At 46.3% G+C, this 25,417-nt stretch overlaps 5 protein-coding genes across 7 annotated transcripts in view; 2 read left to right on the top strand and 3 right to left on the bottom strand.

The window, feature by feature from the left end:
* Positions 1-4,530: 4,530 nt before the first annotated feature.
* LOC131266388 (peptidyl-prolyl cis-trans isomerase 5) lies at positions 4,531-6,693 on the bottom strand. The gene is made up of 3 exons (XM_058268886.1): positions 6,367-6,693; positions 5,786-5,913; positions 4,531-5,212 (listed from the first exon to the last, which is right to left on the bottom strand). The coding sequence occupies exons 1-3, from the start codon at positions 6,439-6,441 to the stop codon at positions 4,816-4,818; spliced, it is 600 nt and encodes a 199-aa protein (XP_058124869.1). The 5' UTR covers positions 6,442-6,693; the 3' UTR covers positions 4,531-4,815.
* A 992-nt stretch (positions 6,694-7,685) lies between these two features.
* LOC131266469 (collagenase-like) lies at positions 7,686-8,531 on the top strand. The gene has a single exon (XM_058269013.1). It carries the CDS (start codon positions 7,713-7,715, stop codon positions 8,490-8,492), a length of 780 nt encoding a protein of 259 aa, XP_058124996.1. The 5' UTR covers positions 7,686-7,712; the 3' UTR covers positions 8,493-8,531.
* Positions 8,532-10,242: 1,711 nt separating this feature from the next.
* Positions 10,243-13,541, bottom strand: LOC131263490 (GA-binding protein subunit beta-2). 3 transcript variants are annotated; one of them, XM_058265695.1, is made up of 8 exons: positions 13,478-13,541; positions 12,664-12,949; positions 12,487-12,603; positions 12,219-12,416; positions 11,941-12,141; positions 11,361-11,867; positions 11,041-11,327; positions 10,243-10,952 (listed from the first exon to the last, which is right to left on the bottom strand). In XM_058265695.1, the coding sequence occupies exons 2-8, from the start codon at positions 12,814-12,816 to the stop codon at positions 10,325-10,327; spliced, it is 2,091 nt and encodes a 696-aa protein (XP_058121678.1). In that variant the 5' UTR covers positions 12,817-12,949; positions 13,478-13,541; the 3' UTR covers positions 10,243-10,324. The 3 variants fall into 3 exon arrangements, with proteins under 3 accessions (XP_058121678.1, XP_058121676.1, XP_058121677.1); XM_058265693.1 differs by having other exon boundaries at positions 11,041-11,867; positions 11,935-12,141; positions 12,487-12,594; positions 12,676-12,949; XM_058265694.1 differs by having other exon boundaries at positions 11,041-11,867; positions 12,487-12,594; positions 12,676-12,949.
* A 391-nt stretch (positions 13,542-13,932) lies between these two features.
* LOC131267057 (dolichyl-diphosphooligosaccharide--protein glycosyltransferase 48 kDa subunit) lies at positions 13,933-15,451 on the top strand. Its single transcript, XM_058269810.1, has one exon. The coding sequence runs from the start codon at positions 13,956-13,958 to the stop codon at positions 15,327-15,329; it is 1,374 nt and encodes a 457-aa protein (XP_058125793.1). The 5' UTR covers positions 13,933-13,955; the 3' UTR covers positions 15,330-15,451.
* A 3,819-nt stretch (positions 15,452-19,270) lies between these two features.
* Positions 19,271-25,417, bottom strand: part of LOC131265247 (uncharacterized) — a 42,145-nt gene continuing 35,998 nt past the window's right edge. The window contains exons 4-10 of the mRNA XM_058267508.1: positions 23,947-24,169; positions 23,434-23,861; positions 22,400-23,346; positions 22,177-22,339; positions 21,957-22,063; positions 21,623-21,870; positions 19,271-20,941 (exon numbers count right to left, since the gene is read on the bottom strand). Coding sequence (XP_058123491.1) covers positions 19,794-20,941; positions 21,623-21,870; positions 21,957-22,063; positions 22,177-22,339; positions 22,400-23,346; positions 23,434-23,861; positions 23,947-24,169 — 3,264 coding nt within the window. The 3' untranslated portion in view covers positions 19,271-19,793. The remainder of the gene's footprint in view (positions 20,942-21,622; positions 21,871-21,956; positions 22,064-22,176; positions 22,340-22,399; positions 23,347-23,433; positions 23,862-23,946; positions 24,170-25,417) is intronic.

Genomic DNA, 25,417 nt, shown 5'->3' with positions numbered 1-25,417 from the left:
TACTTTTACCTAAACCCCTCGACTGATCGTGTTTACTATAAACATCTGTGCGACAACTATCATTGCGGTAGATCCTAGAAAGCGACGAATTGTCTACTTACCCGTTTGTGATGCCATTTGGAGGTTTGTCGATTCAACATCAAATACTTTACAGTAGGCTAGAATTGTTGATGTTCTACGTACACTGCCGGGGTTGCTAGGTGCGATTTAAAACGCTGTATCTGTGCGGTGTTTTCCTGACACGGGTTTGTTTTTCCGTTGCTCCTTACAAACTGCGTTGCTTCAAACAAACTGACCTCCTGAGCTTTAAGTTTCTTTTGCTAAGATCAAACACACGCTCCCCAAAGCGAACGCAATTCTATCTCACCGGCCCGTTATCCTCAATTGGTGTGTTCACCATCAATAACGCAACGAAGCAATAAATGACAATAGAGAATTATACCGCAGACACATTTGGTCCCCCACGGTGTAAACCCCGGGGTAGGTGACAGCTGTTTGTGTGTTGTGAACATTGAATTAGGCGAAAAGATTATCCACTTCACGGAATGCGCGAGCGCAAAGTCGTGCGTACGACATATTAAGGAATCAACTCGTGACTCGTTGTCGCGGCCAAAAGGTTACCACCATTCTCAAGCTGCACGCGACACACCGCGGGTTTGGGAAACACCGCAGAGTGTCCCCTCCCTCCCCGGCGCTGATTGGTTTCAATTAGTGATCCCGCTCGAAGTGAACGGCGTCTGCAGATTTGGCCAAGATAAGATAGGGGCATCCATAAGCTGAAGATGCGCCGCCGGTAATGGCGATTGGCACCTACGACCTAAGACGAACGAGAGTTGTGTCCTCGATTGCGCACGTTCGAATCACGGTTTTTCTTTTTTGCATAAATAACAAGCCCACATGGGGTTGAACATAAACACATGTTTCTCGGCTAGAGAAAATGAAGCAGAAAAAATAAAATTTCTACATCGACATGATGCAATAAAACAGAGTTGAATCTGTTGAATTAACTCAAACTTTTAGCGAACAACCAAACATGAACCTTTGAGGAAAGCTTTTACTTCTTAAGGATATTTTTTATTTCATAAATCGATTCCAAGGAAAGTGACATAAACATGTCTGCATAACTTCTATCTAAATAAAATGAACCGTGAAAGTGAGACAATGATTTGTCTCACGCAGAAAAAAAGACTTATATGTTATCCGCCTCATTCGAAGACAAAAGGTACGCTTTTTTGAGGTTTTTATTTTTAAGATTTTAAAGGGACGCGTTTTTGTAGATAAACATGCAACGTTAAGCTTTGTACAGCTATGCGCCAAAAAAGAACAACCAGAACGAGTTACTACATGCTATAGGCGTACAGTATTTCGATAGTAGAGCAAAAGTAATTCAATTTTGCTCTTAGGCATTAAACATTTAAGGTACATTTTGAAGCTCCGCTCAGCCTCCACGCACGCAAAGACGAGGTAAAACACTCAACATAAGCATTTCGTTTTGTCGCTTGTTATGTAGTTGATAGGTATTTTTGCGAGCAAATTATAACCAGTTTTGCAGAGTGAACCGGTTTGAAGGTGGTGGTTGGTACAAAATATAGGCTGAACCATGCGTTACCAATTCTTAACACTAGTGCGCCACACTTTCGGAGTTTCGGAAGCAGAGAAGGAGTTTCGCAACACAACACGCATGGTATGGTCCTTCCAAAGTTCTTCCAACCTTTTGCCCTTCGGCTACACACTACTTTAGAGAGAGTCGCTAGCAGAGTGTAAAATAGGGTGCATCGGGGGGAACGTAGACGTATAAGTACATAAAGATATTTCGGTTTTTAATTACTTCAAACTAAAGTTTTCAATCGCACATCGTTCTGTGTACAAATTGCGTCATTGCAATCATCATTTGACACCGCGCAGAAAGCATTCAAACTCCTGGCAAAGAAGGACAAGGGACGACACGGGTTTGTCCAATGCACGGAGACATTACACTTTTCCTTCTCAACATAATGTTCTCTTATCGCTTTATCGGGTGGATGATTGTATTTTCCATTGGTAGATTAGTTCGATAACAGAGACACTCCTCCAATGTTTAACCAAGCTCATCGGTTCTCTAGCTTGTAAGTGATTTGAAAAGGGAAGCAAAATAAAACCCAAATGCAACAAACCACAGAATATATAGCAACCATGAAACCATCGTTCAAATTCCAACCCATTCAGCAGCATAAAAATATAATAGAGTGAATGAATGAATGAAGAGGATTATATTCGCACTCAACACTTTACTGGACGCCAGAAAAAGGTCAAAAAACGAAGGAAAAAAATAAGCAAACAACATAACAATAAGCAACAAAGCAAGAAGAAGCATACTAGCCGAATGAAAAAAAAAACAACATTAATATTGCAAACGTTAGCCGACGAAGAAGAACGAACCCCTTAGGATGGTAAGGCAAATTAAAGCTGCAAACCAAACTAAGCGAACTTTGTAGAAAGTTAGTTAGAATTTTGTTAAATTATACATAAGTCAAAGAGCGTAAGAAAACCATTCTTAAAGATAATAAAAAAAAAACATATTAAAAATGATTAACAAAAAAAAGAACAATACACACACATACACAACAGCAGTAAAGGCAGCAACAAACGCAAAACATGTTGGACGAAAATAGCTACGCGAGGCAAAAACTAATAACAAACGAAACGAAGACAAATTATTGAAATTTCTAGTAACAGATTTGAAAGGTTGTGTAATTATTTAGCGAGAAAAAAAACAAACAGAGAAAGAAAACAATTATATATACACATATAAAAAAACAAGTACAGAAGAACAAAGAAAAACCAGTTGCAAAGAGGGAACGAACAAACAAGCAAGTACTTATTTAAACTGTAAGAATTTAAAGTATCGTTCGCAGGGAGAGTGGAAGTTGGAGAATGAAGTAGATGAGTATGAAAAAGAGAAAATGAGAAGAAAAAAAACAGATTGATAACAGTTGAGCTCGAACCGCTCAACGGCAGCAGATTAACACATTGCGACGATTGGAAATTGCGTTTGGGGACAGTAAATCTAAATATCAAAAAAGCATGACGTGTACATAGAAAAAGAGTAATAAAACAAGAATTATTAAAAGATACAAAGACATGTATGTTAAATGAAGTGATAGACATGATGGACGGAAAAATTAAGATCAACGTTGTACAAGCATTCTTACGTTAATCTTTCATCTTTCCATTCGTTGTCGGTTTTTCCTCATCAGGTCGTAGCAGTTTGGTAAATAGAACTTGCTGCGCAGGTGACCTACTTCAAAGGAATTGTGCGAACCTACGAATTTTGTATGGCACACTGTAACGGTGTAAAATACCCCTGACCTAGACCACCGACCAAGCTGGTAAATATTTACACACGAGGCAGTACAATGCACCCACCGGGTGTAAAAGGGCTACTCTCTAGTGCAAGTCTCTACACTGTGGTCTATCGTACCGACATGAACCGATGAATGGACGCGTAATTACTCTACCAGAGACGGATCAGCTTCACGAACAGCGGATCTTTTTTTTCTACGTTCTGAGCATGAGGCTATAATTAAGCACACATTGTGCGTGAGCGAAGCGAGTACGCAGGGAACACCCACCCCGTTCAAATATGCTGGCGTCACGCTTAGCCGCGACATGATAATGGGACAAACAGATTGTTTTGTTTTCCCATATCTTCCGTCCGACCGGCGACAATGGGAGCACGGAGAAAGATTCTATCAATCCGGAAACCTACATTTTCACTATGCTTCGCTTATTACAATCCTCTTTTATTCCACGCACAGAACAGACCACAGACTAAACTAACTAGACTAACTAGACTACAGACGAGACCAACAGACAGACTAACTATAATCCCTGCTGCATCTTCATCACAGTCTACTAGATAACTATAGACTACTAGATTGTTGAGGTTGTAATCGATAACTCAACAATAAATGCAGGGGTTGCCAAACTCTCCTCAGGAGAGCTCTGAAACAAATTCAGAGAAATCTATTCTCCTTTTTTGGGGCACCAGTTTTTGGGGTTTCCGTTTAACTTTTTTTGTTTCGGGTCAGTAAATACTTTGCTCAAAACCATCCTACCGGAAACGGTGGAATCTATCTGGGATTGATATCTTGTCATTAAACATCGGACAGAAAGTAATACGGAAGACGGAAATGCACGCCATGTACCATTCGGAACATGATCTGACAACTTGCTCCAATCAATTCGTTTTACTGAAACGTAATTATTACTTCTTCCATTGCATTTGATTTTAATTACTCATTCCTCAGCAATTTCCCGCCAGCCATTGAAGGTTGTGTTTAAATTAAATTACATAGGTATCCATTACGATGACAGAATGGCTCGTCTGGAACTGATAACGATTGGTTCCATATTACGTCATCAACCGTTCCGTGCTTTGCAAAGTGGAGAAAGAAAGTACCCGAATTTCTCAACCAAAAGCTTTGGGCAGACGCGGTTTTCGGCTGGGAGGAGAAAAGGAAAACGAATTGCACTACTTATGGTTTGGTGTAAATTTTTTCATAAAAATATTCTCCATCATAGAGGCTCTTTTATTGATCCATTGAAGACGCACTGGTCCGGGGGAAGGGGGGTAAAGGCTGGAGGAGGATGTGGAGATGGCGAAGTATGGATGAGTTTAAAACGTGGGCAACTTCACGAACGGGACGATCTGTCGATGCCGTCAATTCTGTCGTCCTGTCTTAGCTGTCGCTCGCATATGTGTGTGTGGTCAAACGGCCACGAAGAAACCTCTTGTCTTTACAGCCTTTTTTTCACATTTGGCTAGCGCCCGCCTTAGGCGTCACCCTTCTCGACGGCGAACGGTTCGCTGACCGGCAGGGAACCACTGTCGGCGATCTCGACATCGGCGGTCGGGCGGTCGCGCCCATCGGTGGATGTGTTTTCGATCTTCCGCACGACGTCCATGCCCTCCAGCACCTTGCCGAACACGACGTGACGTCCGTCCAGCCAGCTCGTCTGCTTGACGGTGATGAAGAACTGCGAACCGTTCGTGTCCTTGCCGGCGTTCGCCATCGACAGCCAGCCGGCACCGTAGTGCTTCAGCTTGAAGTTCTCGTCGGCGAACCGCTCGCCGTAGATCGAGCGTCCACCGGTTCCGTCGCCCTTGGTGAAGTCACCACCCTGGATCATGAAGTCGCGGATCACCCGGTGGAACTTGCTGCCCTTGTATCTGATGGGGGATGCATCGTGCGGGGTGGAGGACGGGAGGAAGAAGAAAAAACGAAGGCTTCAGTAAGCGACTGCGGAAAAACCGGCTCCATGGTGCATGAATTAAGCGCGATGATGCTGTACGTGTGCGAATGAATTGTTTATCGGACAGAAAATGAATGAAGAAGAATGATCGCTATAAACGCAGCGTATCGAGCTTAGCATAAAATAATGCTCAACTTCAATGCTATTGTAGGTGATAACGGTATAATGGTATGGAGAGAAAATCCTATCCAGTCGGGGTCAAATCTGGTTCGTATCCGGTTTCTTCCTTTCCTTTACCCTGCCCCTAGATTGACTGTGTGTATGTGCGGGTGTGTGGAGACGCACAATAGCCAACAATTGTGAGATAGCGGCCATCGCAATGCTCCCTCGAGCGTGGGATGATGGTGCGTTTTAATTGTGGTATGTTAATTTTTCCACCCCTATTCCAACGTTTTTCGATGGGCGAGGCGAAAATCGCTTACGCATTTCACAGCTTCCAGAGCATTCAGATTTAATACAAATTGACGTGTAATAAGTCCGGCAAACTTACCCCTCGCCAACGGTCGTCTTTTCCGCCAACTCCTTGAAGTTGCGAGCCGTTTTCGGTACGGTGCCACCGAACAGGCCGATCACGATGCGACCCTCCGGTTTGCCTCCGATCGTGATGTCGAAGAAGACCTATGGATGGGAGAGAATTAGAAGGGAAAAGTTTGTTTAACTGTAAACGAAATGTTGTTTGCATTTTGTGAAAGCTAATACAGTAGATCTTGAATAGTAGAGGATTCTAAAAATCATAATTCAATGCAAGGAACGCTAATTGCTGCAGAAAAATCTGTGTCTAGTTTTCCAACAGGTTCCATTCTATGTTGCGATGGAAACAATCTGTTTAGGAAACCTGTCGATACAGACTGCAATCAATCTTCCAATCGGGAACAGACACGTAGCCCTCTTTCGTCTACGATTTGGCCATGCCAGGTGATGCGGCGCTAAGCAGTAATTCATCTACACCTGAAGCAAACGATAACAACTTGCAATGGCCCTCCCTTATCAACCATTGACTCTACAGTGTAGTGCACCCGAATAACGCCGGATACGGTGGACTGGGTTGTGCCTCCAAGAAAAATGCCTTACCTTGTCCGTAACTTTTGGTCCGTCGTTGGCCATTGCGCCAGCGACCAACACGCTCAGTACGATTAGGAACTTCATTTTGTTCTATACTCCAACAATGAGGGAAACAAAATCACAACCGATCACAATTCGCACAGGTGTCGGCTTCCTTTCTACTTCGATCTGCCGGGGACGCTTGAACTTTTATTGCGAACCACTCGCGAACAGTGACGATGATCGAATGATCAAGCGATTTAGCAGAAGATCTCAAATTCTACTTTGTGAACAAAGAACAAACAACGGGATGCGGAAAAATATGAGACGAAAGAGACTCGAGGAGACCGGTTTTTAAAGATGATGTGTCAAGCGTGTCGCTACACGTTTTCTTCAGTTGTCGCTAGAGAGCGCTGTGGTTGCTCGAAACGCATACTTTAAACTGTGCGTTTTACGCGTATATTTCCGTTACACAAGGCCTTTTCAATTATTGATTGAAAAGTTAAAATAATAATTCATGTCAAATAACGAGAAAGGTTCACGAATGAATCATACATTTAATAACTGAATCATTAACAATAGATTTACATTCTGAGGCGCAAGTATCAAAGGTGTTTTGTTCCTTTTCGATGATAAACATTTAAGTCAACACGTGTCGTTTAAAAACATATGTTCAAATTCAATATTGAATCAATGTTGGCCAATATCAGTAAGGCAATTTCATCGATAAATTTAGCTAACAAGACAATGTACAAATGTTTCATTGATACAGTAATACAGTGCAATGCTTCTTCTAATTTTTTTAAAAATAGAGACCTTTTTTCTACAGAGGCCATATGTTAATCCTTGGGACGTTTGAGCTCAAATAATTCGAAACTGGGGCCGTATTAATGCTTCCTCAGCATTCCTGGTAGCCTTGCTTGGTTACTCGCTAAATAGTCTAAAAATAATAAATTCTTAAAATAGTCCGATAAGCACACCCAACCGCCACAAACGCTACTTCCGGTAGAAAGCGTGAGTGGTGGGATTGTTACCGTTCACGAGTACTTGACTATATTATGCACTGGTTTCAAGTACATCTTAAGAATGCGTCTGCTGGTAAACCCCGTAGTACTCCCGCATTGGCAGGTTAATGGTCAATAAACGGCAAGTACTTAGATTCGTCAAGCACTTGTCTCGTAATAAACGGGAAACGACGATATGTCGATCCCGGAGAATTCGTACAGACGGCTACGAGAGTGATGGATTTTCTTATCGATCGGAGCGTACCTTCCGATCGATTGTCTATTATAAAAGGAAAGGGCACACTGGTGGGTGGTACAAGTCATCCCTTTTACCTTAAACGAGCCGGTAGAATATTCGAACATATCGACGGGATGAGAATGGCAATCACCGTAGTGGCCCTTCTGGTGGCCTCGCTCGCCCTGGTCCGTGCCGGAGTGCCGGGAGTGCGCGTCGTAAACGGTGAAACCGCTACCCTCGGACAGTTTCCTTACCAGGCGCGGCTCACCGTGAACCTGGCCAACGACAAGCGTGCCCTCTGCGGTGGTTCCCTGCTGAGCGACGAGTGGGTCCTGACGGCGGCCCATTGCGTGCAGGGCGCCAAGTCCCTCGAGGTACATCTCGGAGCGGTCGACTTCAACGACGACACCGACGACGGCCGGCTGGTGCTGGTGTCCGAGAAGTTCTTCCACCACGAGAAGTACAATCCGCTGTTCGTCACTAACGACGTGGCGCTGGTTCAGCTTCCGGAGAAGGTAAAGTTCAGCGAGCGCGTCAAGCCCGTTGCCCTGCCGACCGGCAGCGACGATTACAGCGGACGTTCGGTGGTCGTAAGCGGCTGGGGTCTGATGGAGAATGGTGGTGATGTGGCCCAGAAGCTACAGTTCGCCAAGCTGAACGTTATCACGAACACCGAATGCGCGAAGACGTTCGGCCCGCTGCTGGTGAAGAAGAGTACGGTGTGTGCCCGCGGTGATGAGAAGGAATCGCCCTGCAACGGAGACTCCGGTGGTCCGCTGGTGCTCGCCGACGAGAAGACGCTGGTCGGTGTGGTGAGCTTTGGCCATGCAACGGGTTGCGAACGTGGTTTGCCCGCGGCGTTCGCTCGCGTAACCGCTTTCCGTGACTGGGTCAAGAAGAAGACCGGTTTGTAAAGATTGTAGCAAACTAACAAAGATCCAAATAAAACGATTGATCGCTTAATTAGTAGAAAAATGAAATGCATCTCTTTATTTTCTTATAAACTCTATTGCCACTTCTATGCACGTAGGCTACAACATGAGCGAAACCTAAACCTATCCTAAACGGTCACCGTGAGGTCGCGGTTTTAAATCGTCCTTTAAATTGTTTCGGCAGTGGTCGACCCACCCGAATCTGCGATTCCGGAGCCTAGAAATCTTACCTTTAACTATTGCTACGTCTGTTTCCGTATGTGGGGATTGTGTCGGTGCCTTTTTTTCTCCTTAAAACAACATTCCACGCATGATTTATGTCTTCACCATCGGTGAAACACGAGACACCATGGGTTTAGGTTCTTTTTCTTAATTTACTTTAATCCGCACCTTTTCGCAACATTATTTACAATTGAAGTTTTACACTTCGTTCTGTCGAAATCCACAAGAATCTACCAAGTCCTCATATGTTTCTGTACATTGTTTCAAACGAAATAACAAAACTCAACGCTTCTCAAACTCTGTGAGCTCAATTATTTTTTTTTATCGGAAGGCCAAATAGTGTTCCAACAACTTTAGTAAAGAAAAAGCATCAATCCATGATTGTGTATTGTACTACGGCGTCGTGGCAACACGTCTGTCCGACCGGCGGTAGAGTAGGAACAAAGCGGAAGGATTGTACCATCTTCTAGATTTTTCTTATCAGTTTGTAACTTTCCTAAGTAGTGGGCTGATTGATAACTTTGCGTACTTCGTATTGTGTTATTTGTCAGAGCTTTAGTTCATTATGTTCTTTGCAAAAAATTACGTGACATGTGAAGAAAAATCACAAACAAAAATGATTAGTTAGTTAATCGTTTCCTAACAAAATCATTCTATCCGATAAACGAACCGAGCGTAATGATAACTTGTTGGCGTAAAGTGGCGGAAGATATGCTATTTTGCATGCTCCCGAGCACTTAGTCTTCTTTTCTTTTGCATTGATGAACATCGATTCTTCCTTTCTACTTTCCGATGGCCAAATTGGATGTATGTAAATCTATATGCTTGCGACTTGTATAAATCTATTTCCTTTTTTTTATCGAATTCCCTACATACTATGCTCTCACTCATTCCGCGCTTGTATTGTATTGGACACTGGACATTCATTCACCGAGAGGTAGAGAAGAGTGAGCATGTGTACGACTGTGACAAATAGAAATGATAAGATTGGTTTTTATGGATCTATGGAAAGTTCTCTGGAGATTCTGCATAACTGTCGGTCGTAACTTATAGAAAGTAAAGAAATGCCATAAAACAGAATGATCTGGATTTTTTAAATCGTATTTTAAATGCCAGTTTCATTCTTGGTAAACCTCATACACAAATCCTTGCGGCCAGAATATCCAAGTATGCTAACGAACAAATAAACATAGTAGGCAAGCATCCTAATCCGAGAAGCGAAGAGCGAGCGAGAGCGGAACATCAGGTATAGAAAGTATTTCCTTCACAGTCCAGCAGCAGAAGTGCACGGTCATTTTCTGGCCCATCGTTAGTAATTCTTAACATTTGAACTCCACTCCTGAATACGAACCAGTGGTTTGTGCATTGGCCGCCGGTAATTCTAAATTGTCGTGTCAAGGAAGCGCCATACGGTACACAACCAGCGTTGCGTATCCATTTGCCTCGGTGAGGAAAGATCACTCTTCCACAAAACCGCAAGCAAGACAAAAACCATACCGAAGGGGCTAAATAAATATTCTGGAGCGCCGGATGGGGTGGAAATATCATGGTTCCTGATTTTCCACACTAGTCCACCTACGGCGCAGTTAGTTCTAGATTATTTCAATGAAGCTTGAACTCTGCTTGAGCTTTTGCACTTCCTTCTCCAGCTTGTCTACTCGCGCCCGGTACTCCTCGTTCTGCTTTTGGGACAGTTCGAACTGTTTCCGCAGATCTTCGGTGAGCTTTTTCTGCTCCAGTATCTGGCGCTCGAGCAGCTCGACCATCCGGCTCGTAGCGACGGTTCCGTTGCTGGCCGACTGAGAAGAGGAACTAGAGTTACCGCCCAGCGTCGTCACGCGATGCACCGTCCCACCGAGGCTGGGACCGGAGATGAGCCGGGGTGACGATTCCACCGAGACGACCGTGTCCTGCGGCAGCTTGGTGGGTAGCGAGGAGATTATCTCCATCCCGGTGGCCGTCCGCAACCGCTTCACACCGTCTGCCGAGGTGATGATGTGTCGGTTCTGACTGCTGCCAGTGCTCAGCCCGTTCGCTATGCTTATACCGCTGGTTCCGGAGGTTGTACTATTGTTGCTATTGCTACCGGCGGACGCGCTGATAACGTTTAGGCCGCCCGACGTCACGGGGATGCGATGGCCGGCTTTCATGACGACTTTGTTGATCTGTTTCGCACCGGAGGGCATTCCTATCGTATGTGTTCGATGGCCGATAGGCACTCTAAAAATGTAGAAGAATGCAATGGGTCTATAAGAAAATAGTTCCAAGCTAACTAGATCATGAAAAATATTTCAAGCGTTTCACTTACCGTACGGTTGTCGGGGTTACCGTTTTCCGATGTTCCGTTGAAGGTAATCTCTTAATACTTCCCATCTCGCCGCCACAGATCTGCTTGAACTCTTCCGCCGACAGAATTTTAATCACCTTGTTCGTCTTGATCGTCGCCGTCGTACCCGTACCTGTCTGCTGGACATGATGTTGCACGTGCTGCCGATGTTGCTGTTGCTGCTGCTGCTGCTGCTGGTGTTGTTGATTAGCTAAGCCAACACCGTAGGAAGCGGAGGATTGTTTTTTGATGATTTTGATCGTCTTCGGCTTGGAGGTTACGACACCACCGGCGTGCGCCACCGTAGCGGTGTGCAACGTTTGCCTCGGCTGCTGTTGTTGTGGCTGCTGCAACTGCGCCGTCGTAGACGCCTGGCTTTGAAGAACTCTCGTTTCCTTTAGCGCAAACTTACCCGCCTCCGAGAGCACAATTTTCCGACCGCTTTTGATGGCCGACGTGATAAGGCTACCGGTGTCGTCCGAAGGCATCAGTGCGATACCGTGCTCCTTCAGCATCTGCAACGTGGAAGAGTCGAGATTTTTCGGATCCGTCTCGGTGCTCTGCTCCAGGTTCGTTATGGCATCACTAAGGCTGTCCTCCTTCTCGATCAGATGATCCATATCGTGCGCGGAGTCGTCGGCGAGCCGGTGCATCCCGCTCGATATGCTATCGTCGTTACTCAGGTCCATCGTGATATTATCATCGTCCACGTGTATGTGCTCACCCCCGGAGGTGGACGTTTGCGTTCCCAGGTGGCGTTCTTTATGCTGCTTCAGTTCGTACATCAAACTATCGGTGGCCTCTTGTACCTAAAATGGCACAGCAGATGTCGTGAGTAGAGTAGTTTGTTTGCAAAGATCATAATAATTCCCTTACCCCTACCTGTTCGCTGTTTGTCGTACGCATCTGATTCGCAAGCTGCAATAATCGCAAGACCTCCGTCTGGCCCGTATCCGTCGCTATCTGAATCGGGGTCTTGCCAAACTTGGACACAACGTTCGGATCGGCTCCATGCTGCAGTAGCATTTCTACGATCTTCCTTTGTTGCTTTTCCACCGCCCAGTGAAGCGCGGTCATTTTCAACTAAAATGAAAAATGGTAATAGCAAGCATTTGTCAGTAACAATGTGCTACCGGTTTGGATTGCGGACGTCTATGTACCATATCTCTCGCATCGACTTCACATTTGTTACTTAAAAGTAGCTCCACCACCTCGACGTGCCCATGGTACACGGCTAGATGCAGTGGCGTCCTATCCACCTTCGTTTTGGAGTCTTTGCTGATGCCGGCTCTCAACAAAACCTTGCACGTTTCGAGGTGGTTAAACCGCGCAGCCAAATGAAGCGGTGTTGTGCCAAGCTAAAAAACATAAAACATACATTAGCACGGTGGGGAAGAAGGAAAGCATGGTAGCGCGACGGTTGCTTACCCAATCGGCCGAAAATGGTGCTCCCCGGCTCATCAATTCGTGCACCTTATCCGTGTTGCCCCAGCGTGCCGCCTGCAGCAGAGATTTCCCGAGATCCGTTATCACCGTCTGATATTTCTAGGAAACAAGAGGTCATAAGGATCCGTTCGCTTGCTTTTTCCGGTACCTTGGAGATACCCCGGTACTTACACTAACCGCCATGGGCATTCCGCCGGCTAGCTTTTCCGCCGATTCCTCCGAATCGTTGCTCGCTATCATATCCATGCCGAGATTGCCGAACAGTTTCTCCGTGAACATGATAGCCGTTCTGTCGCCAGCGAGCAACACCATACACCGTGCACCGTATCCCTCCGCTTTGCTGCCGGCGATCGACGACTTTCGCTATGCTCGGTTGCCGCTTTGATCCGGGAATTGTACCGGGTGGATGATGGAAGGGATGCCGTAGAAAATAAACTTAAGTAACCTGCAGTGGGAAGGACACGCGAGGACAAATTTAATCAGCAGTTTTCACGGGTGGTTATTCTTCTTCCGGCGAAGAGAACAACCAAGCGAAACGAATGGCATTGGGATGTTGAAATTCCAGTTTTTCTACATGCACTTGTAACACTGTGAACTGGGTTTTTTCGCTACGAACGGGAGCTCTGAGTTGGCCAACTGTTTTCCGGCCACTACTACTGGCGCAGGGTGTACGAGGAAAACCCGATCGAATGCGAAGGCGGAAACGATCGGTACTTTCCAATTTCCTCCTCCGTAAACCCTGCGCGTTCGAGGGAAAACCGTCGCACAGGTCTGCAAAGGTATTTTGTGTTGCTTTTCGCCTCCAGACTATTCGCCGAACCATTGTCTGGTACGGAAGTGGAACGGAAGTGAAACTGTTGCGAAAAACTACACATTCCGCGCACGGCGCTGAAATTATTCACATTCTCCACAATGCTACGGGTTGTTGGCAAGTGTGTAAACCGAAAATAGGCGCAAAGAACATCTTGTTTACCACTAAGAAAAAGAATTTTCTCCGTCAGCTCGATGGTAGCGTACATTGAAGATTTTATTTTGTATCTTTCACTGACAATATTTTGACAGTTGCATGAGCTGCTGTGTTAGTTTATGCTTCTCTCGCTCTATCTGCATAGTTCGCTCTCGCTCTTCGATTGGACACGTGAGTTAGAGGTGTGACATACAAATTTGACAATTGTTCCTGCGCCTGGAACTTTCCGAACCCACTTGTGTAAATTAAAAAAATGGTAAACGTAATCCATCAACAATGTAGTTTTTAAATGGTTCTTAATAAAAACAAATATTTTTGCAAGTTTAATGCCGACAGCGCAAAAGGTAAAAGTTAGTACAACATATAAGGCACATTTAGAACAATCAATGTGATTCTCAGTAGAGGAACGAACCGTGGATTTCATCATTTTAAATGTCAAATCGTCAATCAACGTCATCGTCAAACAAGTGGAACATTTAGCAAAATGTCGGCTTGCAAGCTTGTTGGATTAGCCGGGATTGCAATCCTGTCGGTTCTTTTCCTCGCCCCCGCTGCTGCGGTGGCGGAGCCCGGCGAGACGTTGGTCCTGCTGGACAATTTGGCCATCCGTGAAACACATTCCTTATTCTTCAAAAGTCTACAAGAACGTGGCTACAAACTCACCTACAAGCTAGCGGATGACTCCAGTCTCGTGTTATCGAAGTATGGCGAATTCCTGTACCGCCACCTCATCGTGTTTGCCCCGTCGGTCGAAGAATTCGGCGGTTCACTGAGCGTGGAGGCCATAACGGAGTTCATCGATAACGGCGGTAATGTGCTGGTCGCCGGTAGCACCACGTCAGGAGACGCCCTCCGCGAGTTGGCCTCCGAGTGCGGGTTCGAGGTGGACGAGGAGAATGCGGCTGTTATCGATCACTTGAACTATGACGTGTCCGATGGTGGCGATCATACGACCATCGTTGCCTCGCCGGAAAACCTGATCGATTCGAACATCATCGTCGGAAGCCGGTCGTCGGTGGCTCCTCTGCTGTACCGCGGAACCGGCCTGTTGGCGGACCGTGAAAACCCTCTCGTGTTGCAGCTGCTGACGGCAGACAGTACCGCCTACAGCTACGTCCCCGATGCTCCCATCAAGGAGTACCCGCATGCTGTTGGCAAGGGAACGCTGCTGATAGCTGCCCTGCAGGCCCGCAACAATGCCCGTGTCGTATTCTCCGGTTCGCTGTACTTCTTCTCCGACGAGGCGTTCCTGTCCACGGTGCAGCGCGCCCAGGATGAGCCAGGAAAGAAGGCCGTTCGGTCGGGTAATCAGGATGTAGCAACCGCCATCAGCAAATGGGTGTTTGGGGAGAACGGCGTCATCCGGGTGCGCTCGGTCAGTCACCACAAGGACGGAGAATCTCAACCACCGTCGGCCTACACCGTCACCGAGCCCGTTGTGTACACGATCGAGATCGAAACCCGTACCGGCAATGGCCAGTGGAAGGCGTTCGAGGCTTCCGACGTTCAGCTGGAGTTCGTGCGCATCGATCCGTTCGTCCGTACTACGCTTAAACCCGTTGGAGGTGGTCGCTACGAGGCTCGGTTCCTCATTCCGGACGTGTACGGTGTGTACCAGTTTAAGGTGAACTACGACCGAACCGGGTACACGCATCTGTACTCCACGACGCAGGTGTCCGTGCGTCCGCTTACACACACGCAGTACGAGCGCTTCATTCCAAGCGCCTATCCGTACTACGCCAGCGCCTTCTCGATGGTCGTCGGTATGTTCCTGTTCTCCTTCCTGTTCCTTCACTTCAAGGACGATGGCGTTAAGCAGGGCAAGGGTGGTTCCGGAAACGAAAAGAAGGTCCAGTAGATGCACAGGGAACGGCTCTGTGCTGCATTTAAATGCTAGACTTACCATACGGCGGATGCGACCTCATCACGCCGAGGACAAATTAGAAAACGATACGAACAATAAAACATACTTATCTCTCATTTATTGAATTCCTTTATTAGTCTTCCCAATGTAACAGTGTCGTTTGGAAACATAGCAATATCAATGAACTTTCACCACTTCTCTCGTGATTAGAATTCACACATTTTTCTCTCGGATTTGTAACCAATTTTTCAAATTTTGTGCCGCTTAACAAATCAACATGGTTTAGGAGCCCTACACCGAAGCCTGCTACAAGTTGAAGGGTTGTCCTTTAAATTCAATACGTTTCCTATTTCGGGAAAATCGTTGCCACCTGCCTACTTGGATAACGAATTGCTTGCACAGGTTTAGTTAACAAAGAGCGTTGGAAATGGAAAACCTTATCAAACAAGTGGGTTGATGGCGAACTTGGAAAATTAAACACCCAACTAAAGCCCAACCAATGGCCCATGTGATGGTTCTACATTTTTCACTTCCTCCTTCTTATCTTCAAAACAACGATATGTTCCGTGCAAACAACAATTTGTCTTGCATTTGTGCTATTTCTTGTTAGTTTCGGTGCAAACGGGTGTTCAATGGGATGGGGATTAAGGGAGTTTTCCAGCATCGAAACGCTCTACTTACAGGAGAGGAAGTTTCACTAGAAAAGTTCAGTGGTCGTAAACCCTAACAGATCCGATCAAATTTTTTGGGAGCCATTTATATACGGGATCTGATGATTGCTCGTTATTTGTGTGTGTGTGTGTGTGGTGTGTTTTCTGCATTCACCATTTTGCAGTGATTAAATAGTATCTCGCCCTCTTCGTGTATCCGTTTGTATTAAGCATTTAGAATTGGTTCGATTTGGTCACGTTTTGTTTCAAATTGCGGAAAAGTGAACTCAAACGCAAAACAAATGCAAATGCAGTGTAAATGTTTTAGTTGTTGCATATGTTACTTCCGGCTACTCCTTGCTCGTTATAAGTTATTTATGTTTTTTGTTTTATGTTTAATTGAATCCTCGACCTCCCCTTTCCCTTTGTTAGTTTAGTTTCGTTCAGTGTATTAAAACTACACAATAGATGTGTAAAAGGTAGAAACAACGGTACACGAATAATCCAATTGTTGTTGTTCAGCATTTCCGTTTGTGGTTTGTTACTCAAATATACCGACTAACGCTAAAAGTGTATGCTATTTTTAAGTACTTTTCTTAATGTATATCCTCCTTCTGTCCGCACGCCCGAAGTAATAATAATAGTTAAGCACTCTACCAGGTTCCAAACATATTCCGCCCCTTGAGTAGACGAAACACAGGTGTACAGCGAGAAAAACGGAAGTAGTGGAGAAGAAAATTGGCTTCCCCGTGCCAGTTTACATTCCGCTGGCCAACCACCCTTCCCTCCAGTAAACACTATCGCACACGGGCACATCCGGTCTTTTTTTTCGTGGAAAAGCTTACCTTTTCACGCGTGTTCAATAATCGTTTCGATTCCGCTTTTTTTTCTAAAATAACCCTGTAATGTCTGTAGGAGCGTCCGCTCATCTCCCCACTAGTCGTAACGTTTCTCTGAGTCTGAGAGTCTTCTGAGATCGCCAGTAATGGCCGCCGCTGGGGCGGTGGCGATGGTTTGGAAGCGCAAATACTATGTAGGACGTACAATATATATATAGTTGTATATTTATTAGTGGAAAGAACTATACGCAACGTTTAACTTTGGGGGGGCGTGTGGGTAAACTTTCTACGCAACTACGAACAACATACAGTTTTACGATTTAATACATACTCCTGCTGGGTGGTAACCCTAGGTAGGAAGGGAAAGAAAGAATGGATGCTGGGAAACCGAAACCGCTCTACGGTGACAAGCGCATTTCGGCATCAGAACACGGAGATCGGCCAGGAAGCGGCTTGTGGCAGCCAGGATACCTAAATGCTACTGTTTAAACACACCACGTGGTAGGACCTTGTTGTGAGATTGCTCTGCGTTTAAATGGCGGCATCGGCCGTTTCTTTTCGAAAACGGAATCCGCCTCCCCCGTGATCAGTTCCGTTGACTTTTCCGTTGTGTTTGCTTAAAACATCCAAGTACCAAATCCTCCATTCAGTCCAGAAATTTTTCATTTAGTTTGCCCATGTTTTTGTTTGTTAATATTTTAATATACTCTAAGTGTTATTGGTTTTCAATAACGTTTCGTTTCTAAACGGTTTAAAATCGATCTCGACAAGCGATGGTTTTTATCGCTAAGCGTTTCATTTCATTCCATCATCTCTATCTCTCTAGTAGAAGCCGTTAGTAGAAACTTATGTTTTTGATTGCTTTCTTTGCTTTTTTGCAACTAAGTGTTTATTCTAACGATTTGGCCGTACGTTAAGTTTTACCGACCGGGAAGGAAATAAATGCAACCTATATGACCACGTGTTTTTTGTTTGTTTGTTTTGCCATGTGTCAGCATGAACTTTAACACAAAACACAAAACCCGGTGCTCCCTTAAAGGGCATGAAACCTGTGAAAACAACTTACACTCTATTGCAGTCTGGATGAAGCGAAGCAACACATTCGTGAGTTTTATGCGACAACCAACAGTTACTAAACAATAATTGACGACGAATGGCTCCAAAAAAGCCCTCCCCCTCGCATTTGCCACGTGTTTGCAGTTTTTTTCACTGCTTTTTCTTTTGCTCCTCCTCATTGAACACCTTATAGTTGCAGCTAATGGCTCTCTTTGGCTCGTTGGCAGCAGTTTTTGGGGTTGTGGTATCTATTTGTAATTTGGTTTTAGTTAAGCAAAATTGCTAAATGTTCACAATGTGTTATAATTATTTTAAGTATGGGTTACTCCAACCGTTGGCAATTTCGATTTTACTGTCTGCAGGAGGAAGAGGGAAAATAAAATCAAACACACCAGCCCAATGGTTATCGTGTGATAATGTTTTTGTGCGTGAGTTTTTTGTTTCTCTCTCCATGTTCAATCATTTTTTCGGGGGCGAAACATTGTCCCTTCCAAGAGAGCCAATCCCAAACATGTGTTTTAACGTAAACGAAGCGAGTTCGATATACGGTGGAGATGGGGTTGGCGCAGGCTTTCCACTGCACAAAACGCACCACACCCTTGTGCGGCAGTTGCAGATTTAGAACAACAGCACATCATTGTCCTCATCTGTAACAAGAAGAAATGAGCAGGGTTTTGCAACGTTAAAAAAAGGAATGCTTTTGATTTGGCTAGAGGAATTACTTTCGTGTAGCTTCGGGATTTAGCGAGAAATTTAGAAAGAAAAGCGTTAACTACTTTTACTAAACTTTATCGAATTCCAAGTAATAGGTAATATGTAAGGCATGCATAAGTAATAACAAAGTAATAAGAATATTTCCATAAGAAACGCTGATAAATAAATAGAAACAATAACTCTACAACGTTTACTGTAAGCATATTAAGGATTTATTGCTTGTTTCTGATAAGGCTTAATAAAATTATAAAACTAAGTTCGGAGGGGGTTGGGACAGGTGAGGGACAGGGATGAGTTTTTCTCTTCTATCTCGCAGCCGAATAATTTAATGTAAAATCGTACCGCATAATTCCTTACAACAACAACTGGTTACACACAAGCTTTAGTCTTTTTGTTTGTTCCTGGTCGGTTGCTACCCTTGCTGATAACGATACAATCTACTATATTTACTCTATACAACCGCTCGGTTACTATAGTAACACGCTTTCTTCGTCCAGTTCGTTTCCTTTAGTTTCTATCGGACGCAGCACACTGTGATGGCTGTGCGTTCATTGGTTCGGTGGCAAAATGTGACTCGGTTAATCTCAGGCGCGAGGTAGAAAGGATTCGTAAAAGAGCAGAGAATTGTGTTTGGTGATGTTTTCGTTTTTAACCAGTCGCTCGCACTTTTTTCGAAGGAAGAAAGACAACGTCCCAAGCAATGGGACGTACTAGCAAACTTATAACAAACAACAAGGAAAGCTTAATACTACTGCTAGTAAAGATGCGCACTATAGATAGAGAGAGACGAAACGAGAGATATTACAACATCCTAGGCGATAGGTGATAGTACAAGGTAAGAACTTATAATAACAATAGTGTAATATTAACAGAGGCGAACGCGCCCCACACGTCAGGTCGAATGATGGTACGAGATTACGAGTTTGTTCGATTGGTGGAACGTGCACGTGCGGCACTTGCACGGCACGGGTTAATGGCAAGTGGAAAAGACTATGTGGTGACGGCCTCGTCGTAGCTGCAAATGTTGATGGTGGCTGAAGGATGAGTCCATGAGAGGATGGACACAACTCCACTACTGCGCCATTATGCTCGATGATGTGCAGGATAATGATGAAGGTGGTGGGGTGATGATCAGGATGATTGTGGTTCTTGGCAGGCGACTAGCAGAAAGCTGTCTAGAGCAGGGTACTCTCGTACCCTCAGGAAGTGGTGGCCACCGAAGTTGCGGTGGTTGGGAGAGACTGAGATTGTGGAGCTTCCACCACGGAAGCCGGATGATTTTGGTCAGAGTTTAACGGTTTACCTTTGCCGACACCGGCGATGATGCCTGTCCCCGAGGGTAGGGCACTGTTGCTTCCGAGCGTGGACAGCGTCCGCTGCTGCGACCCAACCAGGCTGCTCTGGGACGAGCTGTCGGAGTGATTGTTATTACTGCTGCCGATGGCTGCGAGCGACATGGCCATCGGATGGTGGGTGGGACTCTGGGAGGGCGTACTGTTGGTGCTCTTTGCCTTGCGGAACCAATTGCCAAGCTTACGGCGCCCGAGTGAATTTGAACCGTAGTCTGTCGTCGCAGCAAGCACCTGCTGATGTTGCTGCTGCTGCTGCTCCTTGGGCATCTTTCGAGACTTTTTCGGAAGAGTGTTCCCACCGGCGCCACCCATCGGCACAACCATCGGTGGCATCATCGGAGGGGTGGATTTGCAGAGAGATTCTTTTGCGTAGACCGAACCAACGGACGATGAGTTGCTGCTGGCGACAGACGCACGGTAAACGCTGCTCGCCGAATCCACCTGGTCGTACAGGCCTTGGTCCCCACCACCCTCCAGCTCTTTGCTGTCGTCCACGTACGGGAAGTACTCGCGATCGGACAGATTATCGTCGTCAAAGCAGGAGGCCGCCCCGCTGCCACCGTCCAGCTCGGACACGAACAAACTTTCGCCACAGAACTGCCGCTCGGACGAGAGCGTGTTGAGAAACCGCAGCTTGCTGCTGCTGCTGCGGAAGCAAAAGTCGAACCACTTGTTGCGCGTGTCGCAGTACAGCCGGAGGGCGTTCTTAAGCGTGACGCCGAACATCTTGCCATCCGGCAGATTCAGGATGCGGCAGTTGTCCAGGAAGATGCGCCCCTTGTAGATGTAGTTGGTGCGCTTGAGCAGATCCTTTTTGCAGTAGATCAGCTGGCGGTCGAACAGGAACAACGTGTACGTGTTGTTCCAGAGGTTGGGCGACATGCGGATAGCGTCGGTCTGCAGGAACAGGCGCGTGCTGTGCACGTTGATCGAGGGACCCTGGAAGTTTTCGAACCGTGCCTGGACGCGCGACAAATACTCGCTGTGCCGTTTACCTGCGAACGTGTGCCAATCAAGTAGGCGTAGAAACGAAACGGAAAGCAAACGTAAGAAAGAGATAGCAAAACAAAAACGCAAGAGGTACGAAACAACAGGGATAATGCCCGGCAAAGAGATCCTAGTAGACATTTGTTAATTGACACGTCGTCTTGGACTGCATAAAACAGAACCGGAGATTCAAGATGGTAAAGCGTGTGAAGAAAGAAAATTTGGAGCAAAACTCAAATTCCGCCAGTTCCAGTAACTCCCGGGAGCATGCTACCACTAGCGGCCGGACAACAAAGGCGAAGAAATCCGGCGTCAACGATGCATCGGCGACGTTCGGGAAACGCGAACAGGATAGCGAAGGAAAACCAGCACGGTACATTCCGGTCTCAACGCGATATAAACGTACGAAAATTACGACCATCACGACCGTGAGCCGATCGATGGCTGACGGCAAGGATAAGATAGAGACCGAAACGGTACGGGAAAGCGCATCCAGAATATACCATCACTGAACCAAACCGGTGCGAGGATGAAGCAAAGCGCAGCAAATCAAGGAACGTAAAATCGGTAGAGCATGCAGTTACATAATGGCGCGGTTAGGAAAATAAAATCTCTAGTTTACTGTGTGACAGATGGAGAGGACATCGTTTTTTTCCTTTGCTAAACATGCACATGATGACACTACATACCTTCGTTCACCATCTCCGTCACGCGGCGCATCGCCGAGAGGGCCATCTCGAACACCTCCCGGCAGTCCATCGTTTCCAGCTCGGATTTGGTGCACTTGCGCAGGTTCAGCGTCGGCAGCAGCTCCTTTCGGGTCAGCGAGTGTTTGACTAGTTCGCTCAGGTGCAGCGGGTAGCGACATATCCGCTGGATCGGTGCCAACAGGTGCGCCGACAGTGGCAACTCCGGTAGGTTCTCCGCCACGCGACAACTGGAAGTGGGGAGGGAATGGGGGCAAGAAAAGAGTCATTAGCATCGACCGTTAGAAGCATTGGGGTTTGCTGAGCAAACACTTACTTTTCCAATATTTGATTAGCTTCCTTATTGTTGGCATAGTTTTCCAACTCCATCAGGGCTCTGGGGTAGGAGTTGCAGTAGGAAGAGTACACCATAAACGCGGATTGCTGTAAGGAAATCGTGATACAACAGAGTCGAATTAGAAGCAAGCACTTTAAGCAAAGCTTTCCTACAACAATAAGGAAATAATTCAAGGTCTCGAAAGGACTTCGACACTTACATATTCCAGGAACACTTCACCAATTCGATTGCTTGGCACGGCGAGCCGCAGGGCGTCGAGAAACGTTTGCTGGAATCGCCAGATCTTCTCCAAGTTGGAAAATATTAGGTTTACACTTTCCACCGAAAAGACGTCTTCCCGCTCGCGCAATGGTTTGATGAAACTGCAAAGAGGGAAGGCTATAGCACCGTTCGTCCATCTAGTCCTGTCGCATATCCCTTACCCCATACACAGCGAATTGAGCAGTTTCACGTAGTTGATTTCTGTTTCGAGAAGCTCCTTGATGATATTCTCCTTCGTTAGGTCTTGACTAGCGGCGCCTCCCTCCTGCTGGCCTCCTACCACGGACGCATCACACGTCCCCACCAGTCGACTATCACAGCCACCTTCGATCAACGTGGAAGCACTACTTCCACCATCATCATCCTCGTTCACGGCGGTCGTCTCTCCACCATGCTGGTGTTGCGGCGGATGCTTACTGCTTTCGTCGTTAATGATGATGATCTGCTTCTGTTTGGCGTAGGTCGGAAGGATCTTCACGAAGTCTTTGGGAAACCAACCGCACTCGGCTGACTTGCTGCTGTGGTCACCACCACCACCTTTGCCCGTCGCTACGATCGCGTCGCACTTCACCCGTCCCCACCACCAGGGACCCGCTTCCCGCTTCAGCACCTCCACCAGGGCACCCTTCTCGAGCCCGAGCTCTTGCGGGCCGCCCGGTTGAAATGAGAACAGCACCTCGGCAAACAGCGGCTCGACGAGTAACCGGTCGTCCGCTCCATCCCCTCTGGCACAGGTCATCACCAGATGTTCCTCCTCTTCGTCATCCGGGTGCGATGAGATGCTCTCGCTATCACTGAGATCCAGCTCGGTCGGTACGGTGGTCGAGGTGCGCGTATGCTGCCTTCTCCTCCGTCGTCGACCATCGACGTCACGGTCACCCGACGGCGTCGTGCCCACGATACAGTCCAGCCCCGAAGGTTGGCTCAGCGATTTCCCACTCAGCCGCGATATGTTTCCCACGTTCTCCTTGTCCTTGCTCTTGAGTGATAGTTTGTGCCTGAGAATGGACGAGCTAATGCTGGCCGAGCTGCTGGTGGACACTTTGGCCGAGTTGGCTCTCCGCACCGGCACTCCGGAGGGTGAGTACTGCTGATTGTGGGATGCGTCCTGGGGGTAAGAGAAGAATTTTCACGTATTAATAACACGTTCATTGACAGCGACCCGCCCCAACCAAAAACATACACCAACGCTTACCCCATTGCGGCCGGGGGAAACTCCCTCGGGATGGTTCTCGAGCGGGTGTAGCTGCTGCAGGAGCAGATGCTGGTCCGCGTCGTTGTCAAGCTCGACCTGGATGCCGGAGTCACCGCTGTTGCATTTGTCCCTCCGGTGGGACTTGGTCTTTCGGCGTTCCTTGCTCGAGCGCCAGATCAGCGGCCCAAAACGATGATGGTGTGTTGTTTGCTGCTGCGGCTGCTGCTGCTGCTGATGACCCGAGTGTTGCTGTTGGTGCAGTTTGTCCTCCACGCTCATCGTCGTGCTTCCGTTTGACAGTTCCGTGGATACCGTAAGGTGTTGGTTCACTACTCCTGCCGACTGCTGCTGCTGCTGCTGGGCGTTAGTTTTGGATGTCTTGAAGTGCGAGAACGTCTTGCGGAATTTTTGCAGCACACTTTCGGACGCTAAAGAGTATACAAGTAAAAGACACAGTGTGTTCGTTACGCGTTTCTATTGGTCAAATGTATTCCGCACGAAAGTTGAACCTACCTTGCACGGGATGGTGAGATGCTTTGGTATGGCCACCGGTTTTTTGTTGTGCCGGGTGGTTCTGGCGTACGGTGGAATTGACGGTGGCCACGTTGACGACGCCGGCGTTGGCTCCGCCGTTCAACTGCTGACCGTGACCATCGTTACTCCTGCCACCAGTTCCGGCCGTCTCGATAGGAGCCTCCGACAGTGACGGACTAGATACGGCTCTCAGCTGTAGGGGCTGCGCACATGGTAAAGGAATAGAAAAACATTGTAACGATGAGTCATGTAAACAGTGCCGGTTAGGTTGAATTTTATAGCGATTTAATCTGGTACTTCCACCGGTAATGATAGACGAAACTCCTGAAATGGGGAAACGCTAGCAGACGGGTGATGAAAAATGTGCCCGCTCATTTTACGATCTACATTTCGACACATTGATAAAGATTCTTCGAATAATCCCCGATAAGCTGTTTGAAACCCGACCTTGCGCTGTTAAAATGTCCCAATACTTTCACCTCCACCTCTGACTGGCTGTCAGATAACGAGGGCAGTTATATCTGGAGAAAAATATTGCGATCCAGCATCTCCCAACAACAAGAGGATTATACGTCGAACGATCAAGATTTTCGCAGCAATTTCTATATTTAGACCCGTCAAAAAGAAAACAATAGACAATTCAGAAAACCTGCGCTATCACATCCGCCGTGTGCGTAAGCGATAAGCGCATAGTCCTCCCGTATTTTCGGTCCTTTTTAAGTGAAGTGCGGTTATCACTTACGGTTCCCACGTGCTGCAATTTATTTTTAATTCTAAGGGGGAATGGTTGTTAGGCAAATTAGATAGAGTTTTTCTCCTCTGATATGAGCTGTGACTTTATATATGTAACTTCTTTTCTTTTCTATAAGTTCTTTTTCACAGAAGATTCTTCTGATTTGATGGCTACACAAACTAGTACAAACATAGTTTGAAACGTTCAAATATTAGATTTAGGAAATTTTATATCAACAAAAAATGTCTTATATTTTTAATTAAGTGGCTTGGTTGGTTTTGAATGGATTTCAACAAAAATCGTATGCTCATTTATAAACTCAAAGTTCGTATGAATGTTCAAGCCGACGACAACTCTAAATTTTAAATAGATAAAATTTGGATGATTCTTAGTCAAACTTTTCTACCTTTACCAAAACATTTTTTTTAAATAAAATGTACAAAAAAGTCATATCAAAAGTCCACTCTGTTAGCCACTGTGTGCCATCGCGTTCATCAAAGGGCGGTATTCGAATGGAAAGTGAAATTGGCAAACAGAAGTATATGAAAGAAAAAAAAAAACGTCCCAGATCCTCAAGGCCCCGATAACAATCATCGATAGTGTTCTTCAATTAACCGCGATGCGTAGTTTACCTATCGAACATGATCTTATCGTGGGACACTTGAGCAAACAGTAGTACCGGCTTGCTACCGTTGTAAAATTTACAAGTCGAGCATG

Source organism: Anopheles coustani, chromosome 2 (genome assembly GCF_943734705.1).
Source record: "Anopheles coustani chromosome 2, idAnoCousDA_361_x.2, whole genome shotgun sequence".
NCBI classification, from domain to species: Eukaryota; Metazoa; Arthropoda; class Insecta; order Diptera; family Culicidae; genus Anopheles; species Anopheles coustani.
The sequence above is the reverse complement of the archived record's forward strand: the minus strand, read 5'-3'. Positions and strand labels throughout refer to the sequence as shown.